This window comes from Phaethon lepturus, unplaced genomic scaffold, assembly GCF_000687285.1.
Source record: "Phaethon lepturus isolate BGI_N335 unplaced genomic scaffold, ASM68728v1 scaffold51612, whole genome shotgun sequence".
In the NCBI taxonomy this organism is placed as follows: domain Eukaryota; kingdom Metazoa; phylum Chordata; class Aves; order Phaethontiformes; family Phaethontidae; genus Phaethon; species Phaethon lepturus.
The window spans coordinates 1-10047 of NW_010526569.1; the positions used below are offsets into that span (position 1 = coordinate 1).

At 45.9% G+C, this 10047-nt stretch overlaps 1 protein-coding gene across 1 annotated transcript in view; it reads right to left on the bottom strand.

Moving 5' to 3' along the window:
• Positions 1-6206: 6206 nt before the first annotated feature.
• The window catches only part of EXOSC2 (exosome component 2), a gene marked incomplete at its 5' end in the record, with an annotated part of 4525 nt that continues 684 nt past the window's right edge, over positions 6207-10047 (bottom strand). The window contains 5 exons of the mRNA XM_010283089.1: positions 6207-6671; positions 7558-7686; positions 7870-8046; positions 8915-8983; positions 9148-9213. Coding sequence (XP_010281391.1) covers positions 6591-6671; positions 7558-7686; positions 7870-8046; positions 8915-8983; positions 9148-9213 — 522 coding nt within the window. The remainder of the gene's footprint in view (positions 6672-7557; positions 7687-7869; positions 8047-8914; positions 8984-9147; positions 9214-10047) is intronic.

The window sequence follows — 10047 nt, forward strand, 5'->3', positions numbered from 1 at the left end:
GAGGCGTCGAGGGGGGAAGCCGTGAGGGGAGTAGCGGGAGGATGAGGGAGCAGTGGGCTGGGGGACATGAAGGTGTCTCCAGGGGGAAACCGTGAGGGAAAATGCGGTGCCATGAAGCGGTCTGAGGGCAAGATGAGGTGAATGGAGAGGGCATGAAAGGGAAGACGAGGGAAATTTAAGGGGAGCCATGAGGGAGGGAGATGAAGGGGAAGACGGTGGAAACAAGAGGTGGAAGAGGGATTTGCTAGTATAACATCACTAGTAAATGCTAGCCAAGGGCCCAGAAAGCTCATGTCAAATCCCTTACCTCTTTGCAAGGGGGTTTTCTCCCATGCCCGACAACAAGAGCTTGTTAGCCCTCAAGCCAGCCAGAGACCCCCTCCTGCGCATAGGTCTGGAGGCCCCTGGCCAGCTCTGGACCCTGGCTTTCTTGCAGAGATGGACAGGGAAGAAGAGATCCTTACTGGGTCAGCTGCGTGCACAACCATGAGCTTTTCCACAACCAGGGACCAGTCACCCTGCTTGCACAAAGGAGTTAATTTCCTTATTAGTGCTGTGAGAGCATATGCAGAACTTGATACCAAAAACAGCTGTAAAGGCTAATGAACGTGACACTAAAACAAGTATTTTGTTGATCTCTCGTGCGCCATTTGGCACAAAGATGAAGGCAAACCCCCAAATTCATCAGCCTGCACTATGGTGCCCTTAGATGTACAGCACGAGCACTCCCTGAGCTAAAGAGTACAGACGGTGATGCTGAAGATACTTAGTTTTTCATGCATTCTTCAGTTCACCTTGGGAATAGAAGAGGGTTGAGGCAGCAGCTTGAGGTCAGGGTGTTTTGGTCAGAGGTCTGTGGTTGCTCCCACTCGACAACAGGAGAACACACAAATGCAATTTTGTGCGGTAGCCTCTTGCTCAGGGTAACCATCTGGACACAGAGGGGCTTGTTTATACTGACTCCTCCCTTGTGACAAATCCAAACATACTCCACGTCTCCTACGCCATATTCGAGGCCCCTGGCAGACATGTATTTTTCACCGTCCAACAACAGCATCTGAAATGTAGCACTTCATATGGCCCTAAGGGATCCTCCACCTCTGCTGTGCCAGTCTGCTCCTACATCACCAATTCTTAGCCAGGAGACCAATCCCAAACCATTTCTATCCCATTTCTCCATTAGTGACTCAAATTGCAGATACTGAGGCTGCTTGTGCTACACACACGCAGGAGAGAGAAATGCTGGTGCATTATGCTGAGACAAATCCAGGGTCACATCTCTTAAACTCAGCAGAATTTCCTCCAGGTTTATCTCAGCAATGGAGATCAGCTTCTCACTGCAGTGATCCAACACCCTGCTCAGCTCCCACAGATTGAAGGAAACTCAGGAAACAAATCCGTCTCTCAACAAGCCGAGCAGCCCAAGAGAAAATTTTTACCAAAAAATACCAACCATCCTTTACTGAAAAAGTTATTCCCTTCTTGGTCTGACTGCAGCATCCTGGATAATGTCTTCTACCATGGCAGGGCTGAAGCAGAGTGAATTCCAGAAGACTACCGCAGGTCTGTGATACTCAGAAGACCTTTACCAAAATATGCAAAGATAATTGCAAATAAGCAGGACTTGTGTTCTGGACAATACAGGATGTATATACGCTTCTCCCTGATCTATGCAGATGAATGTACTTACTTTTTATTTAACAGACCAGGTGAATTTATCATTCAGGTCAACAGTCAGGTATTCCTTCTGGTGCTTTGCAATCATAAGCAAAGTGGGACAGGTTCTCTGCCAGCAGTACCCAACCTCTTCCCATTCAGCAGTTGCTCCAAAAGCATTTCTCAAAGCAGTGCTGTAGTTAAATGCTGGGGCTATACACAGGCAGATGGGCCAGCTGGCCCAAATATCATACCAAGATATTGCCCTCTTCTCCTTCCTGAAGGGTATTATCTTTCCTGTCCCCTACCCTGCTGCCAGTTTTTGTGAACATGATTGTCTCATGTTAACAAACATGAAGTTGCCCAGTGGGTTCAGAAATTACTAGAGAAGACAGAGACAGAAAGATTGTGTGAATGCAGAATAAATTTTAAAAATCTACAGAGTATTTCTTTCAATTGAGCCTTGCATGTGACCTGTGTACAAGCCCACATATTTCATAAAAGATATTTCAATATTTTTTATTTCGAATTGTTGCATTTTCTTTTGAACTGAACAATTGAATTATGTTCAGCTAAGTGTGGGTTGTTACACCAAACAACTGCAGTGACGCTTCCTCCATTGCCTCCATAACAGTATCTTAAAGCTTCAACCTCTTTACCAAATAATAAACCTTAGCACATTAATTAGCAGTCCTCGGCAATCTGAGACAACCATTTCAAGACTGCCTCAGTGGGGTTTCAGTATCTTTTGTGGTCTGCTCAAAGCTTTGTATTTATACCGTCCACCTCAACTCACCAGCAAAACTGCATGCGGATGATACATATGTAATAAGCAGCAGTAATTGGATTAATAACCCATTAGCACAAATTTAAAATCCCAATGGTTATTACTGGGTGTAAAGGGAGAGGTTGCCATTCTTCATATTAGTACATGAATCAAACACTGGCACCAAGAAACAGGAAAATTATTCCTACAGATGAGTGATTTTGTGTTCTCGTTTCTGCAGGCAGCACTCACCAGCAGGGAAACTAATTATTAGCTCTACTTTGAAGCATGCCTGTGCCATGTATTAACGCTGGAGTAAGCAGTGCAGGCAGGTGCTACAGCTGGTTTAAAAACAGGTTCCACACTGTCAGACACTGGTGACCAAAGAAGTCAGGTTGGTCTAAGCTGTTTGAATGCCTGCACGGGCATTTTAGGTCCCCATATAAAAATGAAGACTTACTTGGTTTTTCCCACCCCACTTTCAACTATGGTTTTGCTCTTAAACCAGAGAAGCCATAGCTTCTTCCTTTTCACCCTTTCTGCTTAGAAGTTGCTTAGCAAAATCCCACAGACTATTTCAAGAATTCAAGAGCACACTGCTTTTTCTGGAGTCCTCCTTTATATTTCAAGCACTTCCTATTTCAAAGGTATTTTTTATATAACCTGCCCATACTCCCATGCAGACCTGCCTACAAAAAAAAAGGGGTCCCAGCTCTACCACCTACCCGAGACGCCAGTGGCTCCCGCAGACCCCATCTGACTCCTCACTTATCTCTGCTGGGCACTGGGGAAAAGTCATTTACCACATTGCGGGCCATGACTGAACAGCGATACTTGAAGCCTCTCCATATGGGAGCCGTGAGCCCCTGCAGCATGCCCAGTTGCTTTTGAGATGGATGAGCACTGGTAGCCCTCGACATTCGTCAAGGGAGCAAAAAGTCACAGGGATTCGGCTAAGTCAACAGTAACGGCAGCTGGCCTGGTGCCTTTCGCAGACACCTTTGAAACTGCTCAGGAAGTTCTCCCTCCCCATGCAAGTTTGTCACTCTCATCCCTTGTTACCTGCTGGCTTGCAAAGCTGTGCTTGATGGCGTCGCAGGAACTGCCAGCAAAGCCCCCGCTGAAGCCGCCTTACAGAATTTAGGTCTGGGCTTGGCACAGCGCTGGCGCAATTCGCAAAGAACGGCAATGACCCCTCGTGGCCAGGGAGGAAAATACTGGGACCATCAGTTCACCCCACATCAAAAAAGATCCACAGCCAAACCTTACGAGCTGGTGCTCTTGTTCTCAGGCTTGAAAAGATAAGTGCCAGGTATTCAGGAGCATGGGCACGGGATGGTTCACGTACTCTTCCCCCATTTAACACATCCAAGTGTTAAAATATCAAGAACGCTGCAGCGAGCAGGAGGTATCGGAAAATTCAGAGATGAAGCAGTCCAGATCTTGAGCTTATAGCTTTTCAGGTTCTACACTCATTTATTGAGCATAAATAACAAAAAAAGGTTCACGATGGGGAGAAAGGGCTAGCTTATAGCCTGGAAACAGACCTGTTTTAAAGACTGCTTCGCAGAAGAGAAAAAAAAAAGGAAAAAAAAAAAAGGGAAAAAAAAAAGGTAACTCAGCTGTGCAGCCCACACAGCCTGCTGCAGACACACCAGCACCCTTTTGCTAAGATCTGTGTTGTAAGAACCTGGCACTGCCTCACCTTGCAGGTCTGACAGCTCACGCTTGGTACCCAAGAGCATGATCCAACTCTAAATGAACCACCTCCAGAGCACACTGCCTCAGCACGTTTCCACATTACCCACAGCACTTTCAAAGAGCCTCATAACCCCCCCAACCCCTTTCTGACCTGTTAGATGCCTGCAGAGAGGTTGCTTGCAGACAAAGCATTTTGCATTTCTGTACCAGTTCAGCAGAACCATTTCCAGTTACCAAATCTCTCTGGGCGGTAGTGAAGTACAGTCTCTTCACCCCTTTGCCCTTTAACTGACACAGAGCTGTTTAAGTGGCAGAGATGCAAAGAGTCTACTGGATTAAATACAGACCTCTCCATCAGCCTTCAGAAATGCTTTAAAAAAAGGGGAACATCAGATACTTTTATCTCATTGCTTGTATATCCCCAATCTGCTTATACCTAGAAGCCTCACAGCAGAAATCCTTCAATCTCCCCATACGGTAATAAGATAAACAGCTGCTGAACTACAGCAATTGGGTAGGGAAGAGAGGTACTTTTCTAATTAAAAGATGAAGAGGCTGCTAAAGCTTTTAGCCTTTTTGCACTGTTCCTGTCCACACAGATGTGGATAATGCTACTACCAGCCTCATGCACGGACCTGAAAGTGTTCACTATCAAGCTTTAGTTTTCAGATTTCCCAAGTCATCTCGAGGATGCGATTTTTGGAACGCTTACTAGGGAATCTTCATAAAACTCAAAAGTAACAATTCCTGGGTCTTGTGTGGAGCATTCCACCGACACCCCCAAGAAGTTAAGTACTATTTTACAAAGGCAGCATGGGCAGAAGTTTGAGTTGTGCAGCAGTAGAACGGATTACCCATGTCCTTGCTTGTCCTTTGCCACTGAGCTCCATAATGCTTTAGTATTTAGGTAGCAGCACTGGTGGCAGACATCCAGCCTTTGCTATTTGGCAGGGCAATGAGGCAGAGCTGCTGGGGAAGGTAAATACTACAAACACGATCCAAAGCTGCCACCTAGAGCTTACTCTGGACCACAGGCAGAGCAGTCTGAACCAGATGGGAAGCAACAACGGGTACTTCTAGTTCACAGGAAAAGACTGAGAAAAGAATTTTTCCCTTTGCCTGGAGCAAGCATGAGAATTTGCAACATTAGAATCAGATTCAGGGACAATGAGGGCAGATGTTTTGCTTTTTCACCCTTTTTAAGAATTACAGCACTGTGGTGCAAGCAGCTCTATACAATACAAATACAATATATACACACACACACACAATACATATATAATACAAACAGCTCTAATATAGCACCAGAGATCTGAGAGGACATTCTAAGGGAAGTATCACATCCATTCTGTACAGAGAAGGCAAGTGACTGACTGCCAACCTCTGGCTCAGCATACCCATCTCTAACCACTGGCCTGAGGATCTTCACCAGTGTCATACTGGGCTCCCTGTCATCCCCCCAGACACAGCTGCTGCATGACTCACCTATCCATGGGATCCTGCAGGGAAGCAGTATTGAGAGAGCCACTGTGAACAATGCCAGGCAATCTACTTACAGAGGAACTCTGCACAGATATGCTGAGAAGGAAGGTCAAGTCGTGCTTGAATGGGATGAGGAGCAACAGTTGAAGATGAGATAATGGGACACTGCAACCATTCTGGGTGTCCTGGCACAAGGACACTCAAGCTTTTCTGGATTCATTCTGGAGAAAGACAAGCTGATGCACATGCTCCTGAATGACTATCTCTTTCAAAAAATTTATTGACATGTAAAATATTTTAATAGAAAACAATACTGGAGCCTCCTCAGAGGAGGAGCTCACCACATCATAAAAAAGAGAACAGCAGGATGCACACAGACTGAGAAGAGACTGCTTGCCCATGGCTCCTGGCTCACATGGACAGCCACAGCATGCCACATCCTATCTCATACTCTTGAGACATATAAACCATGAACAGCCAGACCCAAAATCTGGTTAGCAAGGGTATGGATACTCCTGTCCTCTACCTGTGATCTGCAGTCTTAAAGAGAGAACCAAGAGCTCTCAATCAGAGTACAGAATGGCAGATCTATATCACAGTAAAGGAAAATCAAAACCATTTAGAAAGCCTTTGGGGAGAGAGAAACATCACAAAACACATCCCTTTCTCTCATTCTGCACAAAGTTCAGGGGCACTAGACACAGCAACAAGTGCTATGAGATATGTCTCAGTTGTATCTGCATCTTCATAAAGGTCAGATACTAATTTTTCAGACTGCTGCACTAAAAAGCTATTGTACTTAAGTACTCTTTAGTATTATTATACAAAAAGGTCTCAGGAGGTATCCTAGGAGTTAAAATTAAGAATTTTGGTGGCTTCTGAACTGTGGAATGAATGTTGGGGACTAGAACACTGGAAAAAAAAAAAACTGGTAAACAAAAGCTGCCATGCTGGGACTTCAAACAACTGCTTCTGGCCATGTGCACTATCCCTCCAGATCCAGCAACCTCTGTCGGGTTTCCAGAACGATCTCCTCCATCACCTCTGGTTTGAGAATGTCCTTGATCTGGAATGGAAAGAAGAGTAACATTGGCACCAAAAAGCAATTACTACTATTGCACACTCCATGGGGGTCCCTGACACACAGCAATGAGCCGCAAGTGAGTTTAGAGGGTTGTGGTCAAGCAAGACTATCAAGCAAGACTTGGACACAGAGCATCCAAGGCAAAGTCAACTTTGCCAGATTTAGCAATTTTTACAGAGATCACAAGAAATCAAAGGAGATGCTACTGACAACTCCTAATCTCTCCTGAAGGACACACACTGGTATTTGGGAAGGGGAGAGACGACTTAAGCATAAGTATAGTTCAAAAGAACATCCCACCTAGCTGAGTAGGCTGCCACTGTGAATGAAAGCAGAAGACAATTCAGATCTTATCTGTTTATGAGAAGAGAATTGCCAGTGATTGTGCTGGCAGAAATCACAGAGAAGAGCTGTACAGCAAGAGGTCAAACTGAGGGAGCCTACCAGCAGTGCAGGATGTGGATACAAACAGAAGACTGGTCTCTCTACAATACACACCACTTGCTTTTTCATTTGTTCTTAAAGTACACCATACCCTTACACAGTCCCAAATTTACACTGTTTTCACAGGGATCACAGAGGGTACATAATCCCAGCAAGGGATACACCTCTATCAAAAAATGGAACTATTTCTCTACAGGAATAGTTGGACTTTGCCAGAGGTAGAACCCTGCAAACTATCACTGAAAATGTGCAATTTATGTTATGCAGAAGGCAGGGAAGTTCATATTGTCACTTACTACAGGATGCTTTGGAAAGCCGAAAGGAAGCCCTACCACCTGGCTTACTGACTTCAGCAGCAGCTGATGTGGCCTTTCCATTCTCTCCCCATAGTGTAGAAAAAAGTAAACAACGCTGGTTTCTGTACCTGATGAGGAAGGGATGCTTCATAGCAATACAGGATGCTGGTGTCAAAGAGCATCAACTTCTGAGTAACCAGAGCCACAATGCAGTTCCGGAGCCGTGAGATCACCTCCCGGTCAGACAAGGGAACCGGCTGAGGAAGGACAGAGGAAAAGAGATGAATACACATGGAAATAATGCAAGCCTGCTGTAAAAAAGCTTTGGCATGAACCTAAAACCAAATCTTGAAAGTCTCAGGTTATTCATGTGCCTCTGGCTATGTTAGACTAATAAAGCATTGTTGGTAGGAGACAGTTCATCTTCCCTGAACCCTCACCTCCAAGTTGGTGGTGAAGCCCCCTGCCTCTTCATCTTTCTGCTCTGGAGTTGGGTAGATCCAGATGAAACCGTTGTTGCCAAGGATCACAGATGCACCACAGGGCAAGTCATGGAAGTGAGTCTTCTGGCGTTTCACAAGGGAGGGCGAGACCTGAACAAGCACACCCTGGCCAAGCTGAGAAGGAGACCACGAGACTCAGCATGAGAGACAGGAGCCACCGTAGATAACATCAAGTCACCCATAGGCACTCCACTCCCGGTCTAGGAACCAGTCAATTTTAACACCTTTTCCTGTGAAACAGTGAATATAAAACCTGCCTGCCCCTGGGAGTGCTGTGAGGATTAGCTAATGCCTGAGCAGTCCTTTGAAGAGGAGGAATACTCTGAGTTCTTAGCACATGTGTTAATAATACCTTGATCATAACTACACATCAACCATCCCTGCAGAAAAATGAGAAGTGAGAGGCCCAATTTAGCAGAACACTTTCCCTCTTAATCCAATTGTTGCCCTATACCCTTTGTGCGATGAGCACACTTCACTTTCATCTTTTAAGTGCTAATACCCTCGGTCTGGTAATCCCAAACTGCAGCCTACGCTCCAATGGCCCCTTAGCTTATTTCAACGCACAAAACCAGAGATAAATGCCAGCTGCATAAAGCCTAAAATAGAGCCCTGGAGAGAGAAACAAGTCACAGGGGCAACAGCCTGCAGAAGAGGAGTGATGAAGTTTGAGTCAGGAGATTTTTCTCCCCAGGGTTTAATTCACAAGCGTCTAGCGGGGGAAACAGAACTCGCAGGCTTTAATTGTGGGCAGGGAGAGTAGCAGCTCAAAGGGCAACTCAAGGGCACTCCCTCTGCTTTGGGGAAACTCTGCTTGGTGCTCCCACATAGGAGCCAAGATTCTTCCTAACCTGCAAGGATGGGTTATGACAACATCCTGCTCTACTCCAAAGCTTTTTTTCTTAAAAATCCCTCCAAAAGGCCTTATACAAGTCAACTGGAGCAGAATTAGATCAAGACCAAGTGCTTTTGAACAACTTACCTTCCCATATTTCAGACTCCGGGTGTGCAGTGATACAGCCCCATCAGAAAATACAGACTGGACCTCTGCCTGTCAGTGTACCACTTAAGGAAACAAGGTCCCTAATGCTGCCCAGTGCCAACAGCTGCTGCCTGCCCCCGGCAGAGAGCTCTCACTGCCAACCAGGCTAGCCAAGGTCTGGCTGTTCTCCCCGTGCCCCTTGGCTCTTCTGAATGCAAGCAATAGAAGGATACACTGATGAGGTCCCCTTCCTGCAGATAGTCCCTCATCGCAAGCTCATCTTCCGCTGATCTCCTTCTCTGAAATGCACAATGCAAGAAAAGTTACGTGTCGCTCAGAATGAGAAAACATCAGTTAATACTTACATTGCAGGGAGACCTTAGGATGCCATGCAAAATGCAATCTGGTCACCAAAGGAAAATCAGGCAGACTAGCACACCTTTAGATCACTGAAGTGTTTACGTCCAAGTAACACTGAGAGTTAAAGATATCAGAGCACTACAGACCCACACACAAAGCCCAACACCACCCTTGCGCTAACTGTGGGAAGGGCTCCAGAGCTTCTCAGCTTCCCTATTAGGACAAGCTGAGAGAGTTGGGGTTGTTCAGCCTGGACAGGAGAAGGCTCCAGGGAGACCTTATTGTAGCCTTTCAAAGGGGGCTTATAAGAAAAATGGGGACAGACTTTTTAGCAGGGCCTGTTGCGATAGGACAAGGGATGATGGTTTTGAACTAAAAGAGGGCAGATTTAGACTAGATCTAAGGAAGAAATTTTTCACAATGAGGGCGGTGAAACACTGGCACAGGTTGCCCAGAGTCGGTGGTAGACTCCCCATCCCTGGAAACATCCCTGGATGGGGCTCTGAGCAACCTGGCCTAGCTGAAGATGCCCCTGATCACTGCAGGGCACTGGACTAGATGACTTTTAAAGGTTTCTTCCAACCCAAACCACTCTATGGTTCTATGATTCCCAGTGCCTCCACTTCTGCCATGGAAGGAGAAGAAAACAGGGCTCTGGCACAGCTCTGCATGAACTACACTCACCAGTTCCCCACCAGGTAAATTCATAGATGACAGCAACAAGACCGAATCTAGCCTGGAATTGGTTTCCACTTTCCATCGCTTCTGCTGAA